Raw genomic sequence first — 22105 nt, forward strand, 5'->3', positions numbered from 1 at the left:
CCGTTTCCATTGGCGTTTAGAAAGCGAGGCAATTGTCGCATCGCCTTACACCCCCCCCCAATGGTATTCCCGGTTGTCATGTGAAAAACTGTTGGTAGCAATGGGGAATGGGATGCGTGCTGCAGAAAACTGCAGCATGCTATTCATAATTACACCCGCATTGCATCATGCCGAAACACGTTGGTAAATTTGCATTAATGGAAGCTACTCCATTGACGTGAATTGGTTGCATTTTGCTTATGGTGCAATGCAGTGCGGCGATCGCATCGCACCGCATGTAGTGGAAACCGGCCATTAAACCTCACTTTGTATGGGTAACTGAAATAGTAGCAATATCACTGACAGATACAATGTCCTGTTTTATCAGAATTCCTGGAAAATGCTGATGGTCATGTGATAATAAATATCGGAGGGGTAATAAGTGCTGTGGTCGGAGCTGTGATACTGATGGGCCTCGTTGCAGCAATCATTTATTTGTCTGTAAGATGGAGACAACGCAAAAAGTAAGTGTATAACATAATAGCTTCAGGACACAAAGCAGAAAATCATAACTTGCCACTTTCCAGGTCTAGCTACATTGATACAGTAGGAGAACAGAGGCGCCAGCAGAGTAAAAGTGGATAAAACCTTTAAAATTTGCTTGGAGGAAGTGGTGGACTTACCTCCATAAAGCAGGCACAAAAACTGTCTGAAAAGTAGCAATCACATTTATTATATAGTACCCCAAAAGTGCAACACATTTCGCAGGCCGAGCCGGCTTCATCAGACAATAAACGTGGGGACAAAACAGAATTTCGGCAATAGCAGGTGTAGTGCCTCACTGAGTCCATAAACTTGGCTCAGTTGGTCACTTGGTGACCAAGGTGAAAAATTCAGGGAAAGTGGGTGGAGCATAAAACAGCCAATCAAATGTGAGCAATTAATTTTCAATGGCAAAATGTAAACAGCGACCATTCTTACACTGTTAATGGTAGGGTTTTAAAACTTAGCACACTTGGTCACTGGATGACTGGGATTAATTTTCAGGAAAGTGGGTGGATTCTGCAACAGCCAACCAAAATTCACCTATTGACTGTAACGATTGGTGTCAGTAAGAACAGATTTTCTGATTATTGGTGATCTGCAGTATCACCAATAATACAGATACTATACCTGATTATGTGGTGATCTGCAGAATCACCAATAATGCGAGTATAGCGAGACACAGGGCAACCAGATGTAAGATAGGTGTTTGGTGCAACAGTAATACAGATAGAGATACCAACTCCCCCAGAGAAGCTGGTAGAGGGAGATATCTCTTTAGAAGGCAGGGATCAGCACTCCAGCAAGATGGAGATGCAGATGAACTAGTAATCAGTTCACCCGAGGAGCGGGTGGGGCACAGTAAGACAACATATACTGATCACCCGTGGAGTGGGTGATTCAGACTGTACTGCAGCAGGTGATCACCTGAGGGGCAGGAGATCAAGACTGTACTGCAACTCCTAATCACCTGAGGAGCAGGTGATGAGGACAGTCCCGTAGTTACTAGTCACCTGAGGAGCAGATGATTAAGACTGTACTGCAGCTACTGGTCACCTGAGGAGCAGGTGATTAAGACTGTACTGCAGCTACTGGTCACCTGAGGAGCAGGTGATTAAGCTGTACAGAGAATCCCTCACCAGGGACTAGGCTCACTGGTGAGGGCAGGAGAGTCAGACAAGCAGATTTGGCAACAAACGGACAGATACTGTACAAAGACAGAAAGCTTAAATCAGAGTAGTGTTCAGGCTGAGTCGGCAACAGGATCAGATAGGCAGAATCACAGAATCAGTAAGCAGAAGAGTATTCAAGGCTAGCAGAAGGTCATAACAAATAATACAATTCAATTAGTACTTTTTTTTTTTTTTATAATTTTTTGTTTTCGCAAACAGTCAGCAGCTCAACAAAAGCCATGTCCCAACCTGTTAACTGTTGGCTTCATCAGAGACCTCCTGTAGTTGGGAGTAATTTGCATCATAGTTTGCGTTAATTATCTTTATTATATAACAACTAAGCCAAAAACAAAAAACAAAACAAATACTAAATCCTCAGAGTCCAATCCCACCCCCCTCTACCGTCCTATTCAATTAGTACTTTAGCTATCAACATAATCTGACTAAGTGTGGATCCCCAGCTCCTGCTGGTTCTAGCACACTTTGGGATCTGACTAAGGTCTGAGTGCTAACACGTAGCATTTGCAACAGCAGACGAGGAGCTACTGACAGGCAGGTCCTATATATAATGAGAGCGCCCCACAGCGCCGCCCCAGTCACTCAACCAATCAGGAGCACTGCTGGAGTCAGCTGACCGGCCGATCTCTCTCTCTCACACACACACGCACGCGCACATGCGCACAAGCGCACACGCGCACACACACACACGCACACACACACACACACACACACACACACACACACACACACACACACACACACACACACACACACACACACACACACACACACACACACACACACACACACACACACACACACACACACACACACACACACACACACTTATATAAAACAGGTAAGCAAATATGCTCAAAAACGTGTCAATGGATAGGCTTTTAACTAATTCAAAGCAGGGCTCTTTCACACTGGCTGCATTCCATTTTGTTTTTGAAAAGGCTTGTGATTTTCTAAATGCAAGTACTGTTAAGTTACTATTGGAATCATGGGAATGCATTCATACTGAATTAGATTTTCTAAAAGGCTGCATTTATTCTGCATTTTGATTGAAACCAACATAGCGAAAAATGTGCAATTGTGTTTTGCGATTTTTGGTGTGAAAGAGCCCTTCTACAGTACATTTTATTATTTAGTATTTCTGTAGTGCTGGCATTTTTTGCAACGCTGTAGAGTATACAGTATATAGTCATGTCCCTAGCTGTCCCTCAGATGAGCTTACAATCTAATCCTAAACAAAACAACCTGCCTTAGTACAGCAGTCTGTATCAGCACTAATCCTACACATAGCATGTCCCTATAGCTACCAAATGGATCTCGACTCCCATAAAGAAAAATATTTTGTTTTTGTTTGCATTTATGGATTGGATGCATTTATATATATATTTTTTTTTCTTTTACAACATCAACATCTCCCATAGTGCTGTACATAGTGCAAAACAAATAGTGGGAGGCATAGATAGGGAAGCATAGATACATGAGACATTCAAATCTATGTGCAATCATGACATCCAGTAACACAAATACAAGTACATACATAGTTGTGTGGTTTGAGAAATCACCAATGCTAGTGCATGTTGATAAATTAATGCTGAATAAGAAACATTAGGACAGAGGTGTTACTACACTTCATTGGGCCCCAGGAAAACTTTGTTGCCCCCTAATATTCACAAAACTTACCTTGCCTCCTCTTGGTGTCCTTTACAGCCTAATGGCCCGTACTCACGGGCTGCAGAAGTGGCCTGTCGCCAGCACACGTGAGCGTGCTAGCGACAGGCCGGCGACAGCTTCTCTCCAGGTCCCTCCGCGTACACACGCGGAAGAGGGACCAGCGGCGAGACGGAAGCTGTCGCCGACGTTCCTCCTCCCCCCGCCGGAAGCTTCATTCACCTCTATGGAGGTTGCTGTCGCTAGTCCGCGTACTCACGCGGACTAGCGACAGTTGCGGCGGAGGTGCGGCGGCGACTGTTGCCATGCGATTGAAACTTTCAATCGCATGGCGACAAGAGCGGCGGGCGACAGTTCGGGGTGCGCGCGCGTGCGACGGCCCATACTCACGGGCGACCTGTCGCCGCAACACGCGCGCGCCGCGTGTTGAGGCGACAAAAGTCCCTCGTGAGTATGGGCCATTAGGGCCCATCTCACATAGGTCATAAAACAAGTGTGGCCATCATGTGGCCATTCACACTAATAATAAGAGTAGCCACAAAAACATCTGATCTGAAGTATATTTTCCTGTATGAGAGGAAGGGAAGGTTAGTAGTTGAGGCCCCAAACTAGCTGCGTTGGGGGCCCCTCCGATTGCTGGGCTGCTCTCCTCTAGTTACGCCCCCACATTAGGAAGGAGGTCTGTGCCCTTGCAAGTTTACAGTCTAGAGGGTAATGGGTTGGAGACATTAGGGAAGAAGACACGGGTTAGCGTACAAGGCAGTAAACCTCATTTACTTACCTGTAATAACCCTTAAATCCCATGGATGGAATTAGTGTTGGGCGAACACCTAGATGTTCGGGTTCGCGAACGTTCGCCGAACATCGCCGCGATGTTCGGGTGTTCGCGCCGAACTCCGAACATAATGGAAGTCAATGGGGACCTGAACTTTCGTGCTTTGTAAAGCTTCCTTACATGCTACATACCCCAAATTAGCAGGGTATGTGCACCTTGGGAGTGGATACAAGAGGAAAAAAAATATTTGAAAAAGAGCTTATAGTTTTTGAGAAAATTGATTGTAAAGTTTCAAAGGAAAAACTGTCTTTTAAATGTGGAAAATGTCATGTTTCTTTGCACAGGTAACATGCTTTTTGTCGCCATGCAGTCATAAATGTAATACAGAGAAGAGGTTCCAGGAAAAGGGACCGGAAACGCTAACCCAGCAGCAGCACACGCGATGGAACAAGAGGAGGGTGGCGCAGGAGGAGAAGGCCACGCTTTTTGAGACACAACAACCCAGGCCTTGCATGAGGACAAGAAGCGTGCGGATAGCATGCTTTTTACCGCCATGCAGTCATAAATGTAATAAAGATAAGAGGTTCAATAAACAGGGACCGGGCGTCAACGCTAACCCAGCAGCAGCAGACGTGATGGAACAGGAGGAGGCGCAGGAGGAGAAGGCCACGCTTTCAGGTGCAACTCAGGCCTTGCATGAGGACAAAAAAATGTGTGCGCAAAGCAATGCAATGAGTAGTTTTCAGGACACAATGGGCTATTCGGAGGAGCTATTCCCACCCCCACAATCTTCTACCTGTGAAAGGTCAATGGAACAGCCACAAATGTTGTGCCCGGATTCACAACCTTTTTCTGTGGAAAATGCACCTCGCACTGAAATGCAAGGCGAGGCCGAGGATGAACATGACGTCAACAACTCAACATGACGCAAAATGGAGGCGGAACAGAAAGCTGCTTTCAATGTTTTGAAGGCCTTAATTGCCTCCGGTGGCCAGTTAGATGCATCATTCATCACACCCAAATCCCAGAGCAATGTGTGCAGGAATTTGAATCGCAGGAGGTGTACCGAGATCATCTGGACAAGTGACCAAGTGACCAAGTGACAAGTGACCAAGTGAAAAGTGACAAAGTGACCAGTGACAAAGTGACAAAGTGACAAAATGACAAAGTGACAAAGTGACAAAATGACAAAGTGACAAAGTGACAAGTGACAAGTGACAAAGTGACAAAGTGACAAAATGACAAAGTGACAAGTGACAAAGTGACAAGTGACAAAGTGACAAGTGACAAAATGACAAAGTGACAAAGTGACCAGTGACAAAGTGACAACTGAGAGGTTGTTCTGGGGAGCTCCACTGCACTCAGTCGCATATGAGGAGAGGTCTCGTCGGGACTGCTGATCCTCCTCAGCTTGCTCAAAGCCTTGAGGGTTCCTGAAGATCCTCTGCTTGGAGTTCGAACATGACGTCAACAACTCAACATGACGCAAAATGGAGGCGGAACAGAAAGCTGCTTTCAATGTTTTGAAGGCCTTAATTGCCTCCGGTGGCCAGTTAGATGCATCATTCATCACACCCAAATCCCAGAGCAATGTGTGCAGGAATTCGAATCGCAGGAGGTGTACCGAGATCATCTGGACAAGTGACCAAGTGACCAAGTGACAAGTGACCAAGTGAAAAGTGACAAAGTGACCAGTGACAAAGTGACAAAGTGACAAAGTGACAAGTGACAAAGTGACAAGTGACAAAATGACAAAGTGACAAAGTGACCAGTGACAAAGTGACAACTGAGAGGTTGTTCTGGGGAGCTCCACTGCACTCAGTCGCATATGAGGAGAGGTCTCGTCGGGACTGCTGATCCTCCTCAGCTTGCTCAAAGCCTTGAGGGTTCCTGAAGATCCTCTGCTTGGAGTTCGAACATGACGTCAACAACTCAACATGACGCAAAATGGAGGCGGAACAGAAAGCTGCTTTCAATGTTTTGAAGGCCTTAATTGCCTCCGGTGGCCAGTTAGATGCATCATTCATCACACCCAAATCCCAGAGCAATGTGTGCAGGAATTCGAATCGCAGGAGGTGTACCGAGATCATCTGGACAAGTGACCAAGTGACCAAGTGACAAGTGACCAAGTGAAAAGTGACAAAGTGACCAGTGACAAAGTGACAAAGTGACAAAATGACAAAGTGACAAAATGACAAAGTGACAAGTGACAAAGTGACAAGTGACAAGTGACAAAGTGACAAGTGACAAAGTGACAAAATGACAAAGTGACAAGTGACAAAGTGACAAGTGACAAAGTGACAAGTGACAAAATGACAAAGTGACAAAGTGACCAGTGACAAAGTGACAACCGAGAGGTTGTTCTGGGGAGCTCCACTGCACTCAGTCGCATATGAGGAGAGGTCTCGTCGGGACTGCTGATCCTCCTCAGCTTGCTCAAAGCCTTGAGGGTTCCTGAAGATCCTCTGCTTGGAGTTCGCCGGGGTTCAGCTTGGTGCCGGGGTCGGCGGCGTCCTCCTCACTCCAACGTGGCAGATCTTCTGTCGAAGGAAAAAAAAAACATTGTTAAAAGTCCAGTACCGCTTCTGAAGGACTCACCAAGAGATGCAGGAGCGCTTTAATCTAGCGCACCATCGCTCGCTGGGTGATGTCCCTCCCTACGCGCTGGAATTCTACGCTGCACATGCTAGCACGCTTTTGCGCAGTGCCGAGGCGCATTCCAGCAGCTAGCTACCAAGCTTCTGTGGATCTGATTGGGCCACCATGTTGGATCTCTGCCAAGTCCTCCAAAATTTTGAGCAATCCACGTTGCGTGACTGAGCAGTGACAACTCTACAGTCAGCATTACAATACCACTGCTGTGTTTACTGAAGAAATCAATGTTGAAGATGGAAACCGCTGGCATGATGCAAGTGGGGGATTCTGAAGATGAAAACGATCAGCGTGATGATACCAACATCAGGCAACCTGCCTCAGGAAACGCTGGTCCCAGCTATGACAAAGAACAGGACGAGGAACAGCTGGAGTTGGAGCAGGAATTGGATGCCCCCACTGCCGAGGGACAGAGCGGTGCACGTTGGACTTCCACAATTTAGCGGGAATGGACAGCAGAAGAGGAAGAAAGTGATGCTGGTGACGAATATGGTGCATCACAACAATCACAACGCTCACAAGAACATGAAGACAGAGGAGTCTGGCAGGACTCTCTGGCACACATGGCTCAATTCATGCTAGACTGCATTGAACGCGACCCGCGCATTATTCACTATTCATTATTATTCATTATTCTGGAATCTGGACAACACCAATTACTGGGTTTATACCCAGTTTATACAAACACAATGTTAAAAAACTGATTGAAGAAAGTGTCAGACAGGTCAAAAATGGAACAATTCCAGCAGGCCCTTGAGGATGGAGACTTTAGAGAGGAGATTGACATCCTCCTCCTTCTCTAGCCAGTTGTACGCCGACAGACTGACTTCAGCAAACTCAGGAGGACCAGGAGGGCAGCAAAGAACACAAGCTGCTGCTAGTGCCGAAAAGGGAATGGTATTGGCAGTGTCCTTGGAGTGGGAACATTTTCTGACACCCATGCAGCAGCCCACAGAACAGCAATCGGGCAGTTCCACGTCCTCCAACACCAATCGCCTGGAGAAGATGGTCAAGGTCCAGGACTACATGTCAGATGGCGTAGCTGTGTTGAACAATCCATCTGCAGACAGACGGTGAGTGTGACAGGCAGCACAGAAGGACCATGGCAACTCACTCATAGTACCACAGTTTGATAGTGCTGCCGAAAAAATTATATGGATCCGTGGACCCGGGCACTGCGGGCAGTACTGGGAAGTGGGAACGCAGATTTTAGTACCTAAACACACGAAACAACATGTTTTCCGGGGTCGGACTCTGAGGCACAAACAGATGGTCCCGATCATCCTCCTTATCATACAACTCTTCTACTGAGTCTGACCCACCCACCACCTCTGCCACCCCAACATCCCCAGACACAGACCCCTCATCGTCCTCAACATTAACTTGGGATGCTGGCCTGAGCCAGACCTCCTCCTCCACATCAGGCCCCATCATCTCCTCAATGGCAGCCCTCATTAATCGCTCTGGCGACGGACCGATGGACACAACGTTCTCCTCCGGGGAGGGCTGCTGCTGACCACTGGCTGCTGGGGTGGATGTTATAGCTTGCGTGGGGCGTTGGCTGTTGCTGTTGTTGGGAGTGCTGCTCACAGCGGAGGTCTCTGAGGAACTCATGGTGAGCTCATATAGTGGTTGGCGGTGAGTGGAGTATTACTGATCCCAGCAATATACTGACTGGCAGAGTACGCAATGCTATATAGTCTGGCTGAGCGGTGTACACAGAGTGGCAGTACACACAATGCTATATAGTCTGGCTGTGCGGTGTACACAGAGTGGCAGTAAACAATGCTATATAGTCTGGCTGAGCCGTGTACACAGAGTGGCAGTAAACAATGCTATATAGTCTGGCTGAGCGGTGTACACAGAGCGGCAGTACACACAATGCTATATAGTCTGGCTGAGCCGTGTACACAGAGTGGCAGTACACACAATGCTATATAGTCTGGCTGAGCGGTGTACACAGAGTGGCAGTACACACAATGCTATATAGTCTGGCTGAGCCGTGTACACAGAGTGGCAGTACACACAATGCTATATAGTCTGGCTGAGCGGTGTACACAGAGTGGCAGTAAACACAATGCTATATATAGCGTGGCTGAGCGAGGTACACAGTGGCAGTACACACAATGCTATATAGTCTGGCTGAGCCGTGTACACAGAGTGGCAGTACACACAATGCTATATAGTCTGGCTGAGCGGTGTACACAGAGTGGCAGTAAACACAATGCTATATATAGCGTGGCTGAGCGAGGTACACAGTGGCAGTACACACAATGCTATATAGTCTGGCTGAGCGGTGTACACAGAGTGGCAGTACACACAATGCTATATAGTCTGGCTGTGCGGTGTACACAGAGTGGCAGTAAACAATGCTATATAGTCTGGCTGAGCCGTGTACACAGAGTGGCAGTAAACAATGCTATATAGTCTGGCTGAGCGGTGTACACAGAGCGGCAGTACACACAATGCTATATAGTCTGGCTGAGCCGTGTACACAGAGTGGCAGTACACACAATGCTATATAGTCTGGCTGAGCGGTGTACACAGAGTGGCAGTACACACAATGCTATATAGTCTGGCTGAGCCGTGTACACAGAGTGGCAGTACACACAATGCTATATAGTCTGGCTGAGCGGTGTACACAGAGTGGCAGTAAACACAATGCTATATATAGCGTGGCTGAGCGAGGTACACAGTGGCAGTACACACAATGCTATATAGTCTGGCTGAGCCGTGTACACAGAGTGGCAGTAAACACAATGCTATATATAGCGTGGCTGAGCGAGGTACACAGTGGCAGTACACACAATGCTATATAGTCTGGCTGAGCCGTGTACACAGAGTGGCAGTAAACACAATGCTATATATAGTGTGGCTGAGCGAGGTACACAGTGGCAGTAAACAATGCTATATATAGTGTGGCTGAGCGAGCGGTGTACTACTGTTCCCAGCAGCGACACACAATGACTGGGGGGGACCCTGGCTAGCGTGGCTGGAGAGCGAACTACCCTGCCTGCCTACCCAAAGCTAAACCCACAGACAAATGGCAGAGATATGACATGGTTCGGGTATTTATTTACCCGAACCACGTGACCGTTCGGCCAATCAGAGCGCGTTCGGGTCCGAACCACGTGACCCGTTCGGCCAATCACAGCGCTAGCCGAACGTTCGGGGAACGTTCGGCCATGCGCTCTTAGTTCGGCCATGTGGCCGAACGGTTTGGCCGAACACCATCAGGTGTTCGGCCGAACTCGAACATCACCCGAACAGGGTGATGTTCTGCAGAACCCGAACAGTGGCGAACACTGTTCACCCAACACTAGATGGAATACAACTGTGCTAATTGGAAGTCTCCATCAGTGCTGCTCTGATACCCCTTTTCAAAATCCGAATTTGGATCCGGATACCCAGATATCCGGATCCGAATCGGATATCTGAATCTGAACTTTTTGGTATCCGAGTAGAATCGGATATCCGAACCCAATATTTACACAGATATCCGGAATCCGATCCAAAATTTGGATAGTGGAAAAAGTTTGGATTATCTGAGTAGTTTGAATACCCGAATATTGGATGAGCAGCACTGGTCTCCATGAATCAGAACTCTAAATACACAGTTTTAGTAAATTTACTTTTACTTTATTATTATAAACCCACAACCTCTTCTATGCTTAGGCGTTCAGATGACCTGCAGTCAACAGATTATTATGAAAACATCTCAAAAAATGGTAAGTCCACAAAGATTAGTATAAAATTTATATTTATTGCCCCTCACTGTTTATTTGCCCATTTATGCAGCACTCAAAAGTTTTGTAGTCCCACAGATAATGCTTAGTAGTATGGGTGCAACAGGAAAACTAAGCTTTTGTTTAAAGAAAACCAGAGACAATGAATCTTAAAAGTTTTATACATACCTGGGGCTTTCTCCAGCCCCATCCGAATGGATCGATCCCACACTGCCGTCCTCAGTCTTCTCTGTCTTTATTAACAGGTCCTATAAGTTCAGCCAGTCTGCACAAGTGCAGTGTGCTACATAGTTACATAGTTACATAGTTATTTTGGTTGAACAAAGACATACGTCCATCGAGTTCAACCAGTATAAAGTACAACACCAGCCTGCTCCCTCACATATCCCTGTTGATCCAGAGGAAGGCGAAAAAACCCTTACAAGGCATGGTCCAATTAGCCCCTAAAGGGAAAAATTCCTTCCCGACTCCAGATGGCAATCTACCTCCATCTCTCTCCAGGGGAAAATAGTACTGTGCAGACGAGACCCGATACTGAAGACGGAGAAGACCGAGGATAGCGGCATGGGAGTGATCCATGTGGATGGGGCTGGAGGAAGCCCCAGGTAAGTATAAAACTTTTATGATTCATCATCTCTGGAACACTTTAAAATAACATAATACTTTCATAAAAATATTTCTACACACATAGTTACCGTATGCAAAAGTCTTCAATGTGCATAATTTGCAAACAGACTTAAAATCACAGCAAGTGTAATGTGCATTAGGAATAGTACACTGCTTTGAATCACAAATTAATATTCTTACATGAGTAATTAAAGGGACTCCGAGCAGTGCAGAAACTATGGAAAGATGCATATCATTTTGAAGCTCTCTTTCTCCTCTTTCCAACGACACCTAAACTGCCGCCCTACGCCTTTTAGTTTTCGTTATTTTCGATCGCGAATGTGAATTTGATCGCGAAAATAACGAAAACTAAAAGGCGTAGGGTGGCAGTTTATATATCGTTGGAAAGAGGAAAAAGAGAGCTTCAAAATGGTATGCAACTTTCCATAGTTTCTGCACTGCTCGGAGTCCCTTTAACTCCACAGAACAGTAAAAAAAAAAATTCTCGAAAAATGCAAAACGTGAAAATACAAGCATTTGGCATGAACATTTTTTGAAACTGGAAAAAAGCGATTTCGATGAAAATGACTTTGCCGAAAATGTGCACGCAACACTGCTCGGGGACAGTAAAATAACAAGATGTGAGACATGAACCATGTTTTAAAGTGTAACTGTAGTGACGCATAGCAGAACATAATAACTTATTAAGGGTCTCCATTTTGACCTTAATTATCACGATCTTAGCAAACATTATATATATATATATTGCTGTAAAGTTTTATGTAACCCCGCCCTCCCAGTGATGTTTAGCCTATCCAATGATGTCATGAAACCTTTTGCCCCAGAGCACTCAGTAAGGCTGTATCCACACTATAAGCGCTTTTCTGAGTGCTTGCTGAGCGCTTGCGATTGCTGAGCGCTTTCTGAGCATTTTTTTTAAATCACTCCCATTCACCTTAATTAAAATCGCTGTAAAAATCATGTAAAAAAATCACCCTTTATGCAATCTGCTCAATCGTTTTTTACTGTGATTTTCATGAAAGTGAATGGGAGCGATTTTTAAAAAGTGCTCAGAAAGCGCTCAGCAATCACAAGCGCTCAGCAAGAGCTCAGAAAAGCAGAAAAAGGGTGCCGCGATAAATATCGTTAACAACTTTAGAACATTAGAGTTTTTAAAGTAGTTATCATTTTAGAAGCTTGCAACGTTATAGTTTTTGTCATATTATTTCATTTGCATGTACAGATTTTACTTTATCAAAGATTTTATACTTTACCAAAGATATTGTAATTTCTATGTTTAAAAGTGTGTTTCTGCAGAGGAAGTGGTTAGGATTAGGCACCACCAGGGGGAGTGGTTAGGGTTAGGCACCACCCAGGCAGCGGTTAGTTTTAGGCAACACCAGGGGTGGTTAGGGTTAGGCACCACCAAGAGGGTAGTTAGGGTTAGGCACCACCGGGGGGGGGGTTAGGCACCACCAGGGGGAGGAGTAATTAGGTTTAGGCAACACCAGGGGAGTGGTTACTTTTAGGCACCACCAATGGAGGGTTCTGTGTGAGAGCAGGGTTGGGTTAAGCTGTATTGTTGAATTACATAACGATTTTTAACGTTCATATATTTTCGTTATTATTTCCCGTCTGTTATTACAACGGTATTTATCGCTAACTAAGTTTGACAACTATGTTTATCGTTATCAGATTTCGTTATTCACCGACGTCATTTTGTTATCCAGCCAGGCCCTTTTTTCTCTGCGCCCTTTTTTCATGCATGCAAAAAAGGAGCTTTGTGCTCCAAAATGTTGCTGTATATGTCCATCCATCCTGCTATTTGCTTATCGACAGTGAAGTGGCAATGATGTACACTACTTTGGATTAATCTTTACGTTGCTGGGTTGACCAGATCAAATCGCATATAATTCTCAAGTTTTTTCCTTAGACTAAAATGTTCCTGCTCACTTCACTGAGGGAAAGTAAAAACATTTCATAATGAATCACCTTGCCAGTAGTAAAAATTGTGTCATTAGTAAGAATGTTAATCAGCGTGATTTAAGATTTTACAATGTGCAAACACTGAGTAAGTGATTTATAAATGAATATTTAAAAAATAAGCTGTTTTATTCATTTAGTTATATACAATAAAGTTGCTCTTTAAGTTCTCATGAAACTTATAATTAGCAGTGCAGCAATGTTACCTATGTAGCTGCTTATTGTCGGCCTTGCATTTTTATCCTTTTCTTTCTTTTGCTTTGGGGAACAAAAGGTGCAGTATACGTCAATGCACACGCTCTTCAATCAAGCCAGTATGAAATGACCATGCCTGGAAATCAGGTACCAGCTCTGCACTTACAGAATTGTTAATTATTTATAAAATTAATTATTTATAAAATGTAATAAAATCATATAAAGCAATTCAATGACAGTAAGAAGGTATAATACAATTGAAGATAGATAGCTGAACCCCCACTGAAATGTTGTCTATGGCCCTAAAAAGTGACCCTCCCCCCCCACACATGCAGGCAGTACTGCCATAGTGCAACCAGTCCTACAACTCATTGGTACACAGTGCCTCCCCCCCATATTTCATTATGTCTTCATTTGCTGCAACCTGCACCCCCCAATATTTCAATATACCCCCTCTGCTGCAGCCTGAACCCACTTGTGGTTCACTATGCCCTATTTCTGCAGTACGACTTGCAAACTCCCTCATATTTCCCATATGTAACATGTCAGTTCTAACCCTCAAGCTGTAGCCTGCACCCCTCATATTTTAATAAACCCATCTCTCCCCGCCTGTCTTTTCTGCCCTTCTGCATATTGTCCCTGGTCTTATGGACTATATGAGTTGGTACAACTCAACTCACACGGTCCATGCGGCTTTCAAGGGTGCACTCCAAAATTCCTGTGTTGAACCAAACTACATAGAGATAGAGATGGCCCAAACTGTTCACCAGCGAGCAGTGTTTTGCAAACATTAGCTGTTTGCGGCGAACAGTGAACATTTGGCGTGCTCAATTCGCCCCCTATACTAAACTTTGACCTCTTACCTTACACTCAGCTGACACATGGCAGCCAATCAGCTAGCACCCCTTCCTGGACCCCCCACCCCCCTATCAAAAAGCAGTTGCAGCGGCCATATTGGATTAATTCTTTGCTGGCAGCTGACTGTTAGTGAGAGCAGGGTCAGACTTGCTGCAGATAGGTAGGGAAAGCATTAGCTAGGCCTGTGTTCTTGTTCCTCACTTGCTGAGAATATCCGAAACAACCCTTTTGAGGGTTGGTACATCAGTCTATTGTATTTTTTTGTGTGTTACACTCCACAGCCCACTGACACCCAGAGCTGTGTGCACACTACTGCTGTTGCCTCATTAAAGCGGAACTGTAGATCTAAAATAAAAACATTGGTTCACTTACCTGGGGCTTCCCCAAGCCCCCAGCAGCTGTCCTGTCCCGCGCCGCTCCTCAACGAGTCTCCGTTCCCCCGCCGCCGCTCTGTCCCGTAGCTCGACTTGTAAGTCGATGCCAGTGCGGCTCTGGCCAAGCGTATCCTTTCTTTGCGTTCTCCTCGGCAATAGCAGGGAACGTGAAGAAAGGATACGCGTGGCCGGAGCCACGCAGGCGCAGTGGCCCGGCGGCGAAAGTGAAAGTAGCTGGCGGCAGGCGAACGGAGACTCGTTGAGGAGCGGCGCGGGACAGGACAGCTGCTGGGGCCAGGTAAGTGAAACAAGGTTTTTATTTTAGATCTACAGTTCCGCTTAAAGTTGCAGGCACAGAACCACTCCAGTGCATTATTATTTCACTCTATTAAGATAGTACCATTGCATTTCTCTGTTTGTGACACTCCACAGTCCACTGACACCCAGAGCTGTGCATAATGTGATTTCTGATCTTTAGGGATTAAACCCTGACCTTGCGTGAACTCCATAACTTTTGTTGAGACTTTTGGCATGGATCCCCCTCTGGCATGCCCATTGAAGTCTATGGCGGTTCGCCAGATTTGCCTTCCTTTTCGGAAGTCCGCTTTTGCCGTTTGTGATCAGAAAATTCTATGTTTGGGACATCTCTACATAGAGAACAAGGGGTTTAAGAGGCTTAGTAAACTACTCCCATTATGTATTATTTCATTGTCATTCATTTTAGACCAGTCACATACTGGTCACATACAGGAGGCCGCAATAGCACCATAGGGGGTGATATTATGGCTGGGAACGCGGAGAATCACTCGCGTTCCCATGCCTGTCGGCCGGTGACGGCCAAACCGGAAGTGTTCGCCGGCGGGTGCAGGAGCATCTGAGCGGGGCTGCGAGGGCACCGATTGGCTGCAGGGGGCTGAGGGAAGCCCCAGGTGAGTAAATCTCATTTTTTTTTGTTAGACTTAAGGATCACTTTAAGGAAGGAGGGGACTGGAGGAAGCCCTACATATGTGTAGATCCCCCCCTTCCCATCTCAGGTATACTTTAATATGAACACTAAAGAACATAAGTGCCAGTGCTGTATGACAGAGTTCCCCAACCCTGTCCTCAAAGCCCACCAACAGTAATGTTTTGCAGAAAACCACAAACATGCACAGGTGAGGAAATTAGTGTCTCAGCAGAGCTGATTAGCTGTGGATTTCCACAAAACATGCACTGTTGGTGGGCCCTGAGGAAAGGGTTGAGGAACACTGCATGAGACCACCTTACTCAAGTCATGTGGTACACTTTGAAGTGTTTTTCAGTTTTCAATTCAGATATGGACCATTACCAAATGTCTGAATTTCTCAGTGTATTCACTGATATATACTTTTTACAATGCGCTTAATTTGGAAGTAAAATTTATTGAAATATTACAGTGACACTCTGCAGTGCGTTTTATATTACATTTTAATAGTGTCATTATTTATGTACCATGGATCTTATCTTTCACTTGCAGGAGAAACGGGGGCAAGAATCTGTCTACCAGGTGAGCACTGTTACTGTATTCAAAATATACAATGTCACAATACTCATATAATCACAGTACAGGGTCAGGTAACAGGAGCAGGGTCAGGAAGCAAGCCAAAGTCATACACAAACAGATCAGGATAAGCAAGTGCAAAGCAGAGTACAAGGAAGTGAAGAACCAGCAACAGGAGCCAAGCTAACTGAAGTTCTGCACTACTGCAAAGGGTGTGCCAGTCTTAAAGGACATTCAAGGTGAAAATAAACTGATGAGATAAATAATAGTATCTATTCTCCTCCTCCTAAAAATGACTTTTTTAGATATCCCACAGTTTTATTTTATATCTAATCTAGTTTTTATTGTCTCTGCTCGATAATACCTTCATTAAAGTATGCCAGAGCTCAAATCTATAAACTATTGACAATTTTTATAGCTGTAATTACTTATGAGTGAGGGTGATGCTGTAGTCTGACCCAGTCCCAACCTGTTACTTGCAAACCTGATTGTAACCTTTTTCAGGCATTGAAAGAAAAAAAAAGAACACAGCATAGTCATTTATGTGCTTGGCACTGTACATACACATGTTGATCCAGGGATTTTATCTGATTGCCATCTGGAGTCAGGAAGGAATTTTTCCCTTTTGGGGCTAATTGGACCATGCCTTGTGGGGGTTTTTTCGCCTTCCTCTGGATCAACAGGGATATGTGGGGGACGGGCTGGAGATGTACTTTGTACTGGTTGAACTCGATGGACGTATGTCTTTTTTCAACCAAAATAACTATGTAACTATGTAACTATGTCTATCTCATCATGTCACATGTCACCTCGGTTGTCCTTAAAATGGGAAGTCCAGGTGACTGACTGCAAGGGAACACCTGCTGATCAGAGAAACAGACTGAGATCCTCCATCTTGTGTTGAAACTGGGAACTGCAGATAGGGTGGAAAGCTAGAGCCACCTGTTGGTGACTTGTGATAACATCAGCAGGTGAGCAGGGTTCAGCAGTGTTCATAACGGTAACAGGAAAAAAGGGCGCCAGCAGCTAGTGGACAAAAAGGGCGCCGCCATTCACTCTCATAATAAATATAGTTTAATGGGCGCCGAACAGGAAAAAAGGGCACCGGAGATTATTAACGTTTTACAAACGGCGCCCGGAGATTTTTAATGTTTTATAACTGTGCTTGTGATGATTTAAGTTTAGAAAATGCGCCTGTGTCGAATAACGATTATAAAAATACTAAACATATTTATTGTATTTAACTAAAACATTATTTAAAATTTTATCCCATACTGTTTGTAAAACATTATTATGCACAAAATAAAGCGATCAGTACGTAACGTAGATTGCAATATATGTTTTACAGTCACTATTTGTAAAACCTTATTATCCACACAATAAAATTATTTAAAATTGTATCCCTTAATGTTTATAAAACATTATTATTCACAAAAATATAGTGATTAGTACGTAACGTAAACTGCAATATATTTTTTACACTCACTATTTGTAAAACATTATTATCCACATAATAAAGCAATCAGTAAGGAGGGTGGTTAGGGTTAGGCACCACCAGGGGGTAGGGTTAGGCACCACCAGGGGGGTCTTAGGGTTAGGCACCACCAGGGGGTTCTTAGGATTAGGCACCACCAGGGGGTCTAGGGGTTAGGGATAGGTACAGGGAGGGTTCTGTGTGAGAGTAGGGTTAGGTATAGTTACAGTACAATATTGTAACGATAGGTGTCAGCAACCAGAGAGAGAATCTGATTCTTGGCGATCTGCAGTATCCCCAAGAATACAGATATACCTGATTATTGAGGATCTGCAGAATCGCCAATAATCAAGTACGTCTAACCTCTAGACACCTGAAGCGTGTAAGTGTTTTGGTGCAACAGTAAACTTTGGACCACCGGGGTAGCAGGTGGTCCAATAAGTAAAGAAGACTCTACTGCAGTCAAGGACTCCTGAAGAGGAGGACCCTTGACTGAGAAGAGACAGTGTCCCCTCTGCGGAGCAGGGGGCCCCTGCGGGCAGGCCGGACACCCAATGGAGAGTGATAGCCAGAAGGTCAGACAGGCCGGGTCGGTAACAGAGTGTCAGATCTGCTAAGTACCAAATCAGAGATCAAAGGAGTAGTCAGGAAAGCTATAGGTCATAGCAGATTTAAAAACAATGCCTAGTCTGGGTGTGAGGTCCGTGGTCTCAACACCCTGGAACTATGCTAGAGAATAACACAGATGATATACAGTATTCCTAGACTGGGGTGTGAGGGCCGTGATCTCAACACCCTGGAACTATGCTAGAGAATAACACAGATGATATACAGTATTCCTAGTCTGGGGTGTGAGGGCCGTGATCTCAACACCCTGGAACTATGCTAGAGAATAACACAGATGATATACAGTATTCCTAGTCTGGGGTGTGAGGGCCGTGATCTCAACACCCTGGAACTATGCTAGAGAATAACACAGATGATAAACAGTAACTGGCTAAGTGTGGATTCCCAGGTCCTCCTGGTTCCACCACACTAAAGGATCTGACTAAGGTCTGAGTGCTAACACAGAAGCATTCGCAACGCCAGACAACCAGCAACTGAACAGCAAGAGATATATATAGTTAAGTGCCCCACAGCGCCGCCCAGCTCCCATCAACCAGTCACAAGCTGAGCAGGAGTCAGCTGACCGTTGTGATCAGCTGACCTTCCTCCTATTGGTATAAAGAGCCTGTCTTGCGCGCACGTGCGTGCACTACTAGGTCCAGACAACCCAGACGCATGTTGCTGCGGGGAAACCGCCGCACTGGACGTGGAATCCGCCGCCTTGCCGTCAGAACATGCGGCGGCCCTCACGCCATTCTTCCCATGTGCACCATTAGTTCCAGATAAACCAGACGCATGCTGACGCGGACAAACCGCCGCATCAGACGCGGAATCAGCCGCCTTGCTGTCAGTACACGCGGCGGCTTTTCCGCTATTCATCACAAATATACACCACCAGGGGGGTGGTTAGGGTTAGGCACCACCAGGGGGGTGGTTAGGGTTAGGCACCACCCGGGGGGTCTTAGGGTTAGGGATAGGTACAGGGAGGGTTCTGTGTGAGAGTAGGGTTAGGTATAGTTACAGTACAATATACACCACCAGGGGGGTGGTTAGGGTTAGGCACCACTAGGGGGGTCTTAGGGTTAGGCACCACCAGGGGGGTGGTTAAGGTTAGGCACCACCAGGGGGGTGTTAGGGTTAGGCACCACCAGGGGGGTGGTTAGGGTTAGGCACCACCACGGGGGTCTTAGGGTTAGGGGTAGGTACAGGGAGGGTTCTGTGTGAGAGTAGGATTAGGTTTAGTTTTAGTAATATTTTAGTAATACATACTAATGTTTTACAACATTTATTACGAACGTAGTTGTATTTATATCATCTTTATAAACAATATTTTCAAATGAATGAAGGTTATTCACAATAATATACAATTATAACGATTAAACATATATTATCGTTTTTTAAACAAACGTATTTATAAGTTTCACTTTTGAAACAGGGAAGATTAACGTTTTCACAATTGGCGATTTCATACACATTATTTAATGATTTCTAAATTTGTAAAACATTATTTGTAAACAAAATACAACACAACATTTTTATAAATGGTATTACTGCTTATCGTTTACACCCTGCGCCCTATTTTCCCGATGCCCTTTTTTGATGTACGCGTTCATAACAGTCAGGTTTTTCTGAGCTGGGATTTGTATCTGGGCAGAAATACTTGCAGACTGCATACACCAAAGAGGGAAAAGGCGATCCCATGAAACCGCACCACACAAATACATGATGGTAACACATGAGCTTTATTAATACACAGTATGACAGGGTCAGAATTAAAATACCATTAAAACAATTGGAAACTGGGGTGAATAAATAATGCAATACTACAAAGTTGCATACACTGTATTTTTCAGACCAGAAGACCCACTGGACCATAAGACCCACCTAGTTTTTTAGAAGGAAAATGAAGAAAAAAAAGATTCTGTACCAAATAGTGTCCTAAAATATTTTATGCAGCATAGAACCACAATAACACCCATATTCACTCAGGTTCTCTCATACCCCCAAAACCCATCAGGTGCTCTCATTACTCCCCCCATATTCCATCAGGTGCTCTCATTATCCCCCTATATTCCATCAGGTGCTCTCATTATCCCCCTATATTCCATCAGGTGCTCTCATAGGACAGTGTCCCAAAAACAGTACCCATTAGTCATTCAGAGACTCTCTGCTATCTAGCAATCTAAGGTACAACACATACTGTAATCACTGCCACCCAAAGCCATTAAAGATTTTAGAACTGCTCTATCATACCATATATTTGCCCATCATGCAGAGACTCTGTTATTCAGCAATAACTTATTGTGCAGTGTAAAACACTCCAGCCTCTTCTCTTACCAGGCTAAAAGCTGTCAGCAAAGTTCAGTGTTGCATAAAGGTATGTGGATACCCATCATGCAGAGAGAGTATCTCTGCATTATTTATGGTTATCAACACATCATATGCAACACTGAACTTTGCTGACAGCTTTTAGCCTGGTAAGAGAAGAGGCTGGAGAGTGCTTTACACTGCACGACAATACAAGTTATTGCTGAATAACATAAAGTCTCTGCATGATGGGCAAATATATACGATAGAGCAGCTCTGAAATCTTTAATGGCTTTGGGTGGCAGTGATTACAGTATACAGCATTTGTGAGGCTTACAGTACTGCATACAATTTACAGTAACGGTAGTACATTTTTACAAGCAAGCATTACAATAATATTAGCAGCTCATACCATACCTCAATGACAAGCTGCTGCGAACTAACAGAAGCGCTGTGTGACAATGGGGTGTGCGGTCTTTTACCCATCAATCATGCAGGGCAAAGTGCTGGGCGGAGATCTTCAGTACTTACGCCCAACCATCAAGCGGCATCAAGCAGAGGTCAGAGTGCTGGGCAGAGATCCAACATACTTTTGGCCAGCCATCTAGCGATACATCCAGCGGTAGGCGGAGTTTCGGCGGCAATCACGCAAGCACACGAGGTGGACACGCGGGCGGACTACTGTACATCCCGACTGGCCGCCGAACGCCGAACTGCACAGAGGGTGGATTGGAGGTGGCATGGAGAGCGGGCGGAGGTAGGTTATTGCGGTATGGGGAGCAGGTGGAGGCAGATTATTATGGTATGGAGAGCGGGCGGAGGCTTATTGCGGATGGCATGGAGGCGGGTAATTGGCGGCGACTTGAAGAGCGGGCACGGGGGCAGATGATTGGCGGCATGGCCGAGGAGAATGATTGATGTGCAGCAGGCACAGAGACTCACAGAGCGCAACAGTAATAACAGTTTTTGCAATATGTGTAATGCATTTTACTACTATTTTTTGCTACCTTTGGACCATAAGACGCGGGACTTTTTCTCCCCACTTATGGGGGAGAAAAAGTGTGTCTTATGGTCCGAAAAATACGGTAAATATATAAAGCTCAATCCTCCAAATTTAAATTAATCTAATGTGTAACAATATGGGTAAGAGCAAGAGGAAGTGCTGGTGCAATAATTATTCAGAAAGAGGTAGATAAGATTACCAATAAAGGTAAATGTCTGAAAAGTGCCATTGCAGACAGTAACAAGGAAATCGAATAGATGGTCACCAGAAACAAAGTGCAGTAATGAATAGAAAAAGTATCACCTTAAACATGGCAAAAAAAATATTTGAAAAGAGTGCAAACTACACAATAAAGTGAATGCAGCCATGGCGTGCCACTGATAAAGACTGCCAAATAGAGTGAGCCAGTGCAAGATAGAGTGCTTACTCTAAAGAGGAGAAGGCAGAGAGAGCGTACACCTCCAGGACAGAAGCCTTTGCGATTCACTGACAATCGTGAAGGCTTAAATACTTACCAGATCTAATGTAATTGGGTCACAACTGATGTTCCACCCCCTTCCTCAGGAATACAGTCATGGTCACCAATTAGGCCATGGCTGCCAAGCCGGGGGTGGGCTGCAGCAAAGC

At 45.1% G+C, this 22105-nt stretch overlaps 1 protein-coding gene across 1 annotated transcript in view; it reads left to right on the top strand.

Moving 5' to 3' along the window:
• LOC137522908 (carcinoembryonic antigen-related cell adhesion molecule 19-like) overlaps positions 1-22105 on the top strand; it is an 80590-nt gene that overhangs the window by 52949 nt on the left and 5536 nt on the right. The window contains exons 5-6 of the mRNA XM_068243050.1: positions 13417-13484; positions 16065-16094. Of these exons, the coding sequence (XP_068099151.1) occupies positions 13417-13484; positions 16065-16094 (98 nt within the window). The remainder of the gene's footprint in view (positions 1-13416; positions 13485-16064; positions 16095-22105) is intronic.

The sequence above is a fragment of the Hyperolius riggenbachi genome, chromosome 6 (genome assembly GCF_040937935.1).
Source record: "Hyperolius riggenbachi isolate aHypRig1 chromosome 6, aHypRig1.pri, whole genome shotgun sequence".
Lineage (NCBI taxonomy): Eukaryota > Metazoa > Chordata > Amphibia > Anura > Hyperoliidae > Hyperolius > Hyperolius riggenbachi.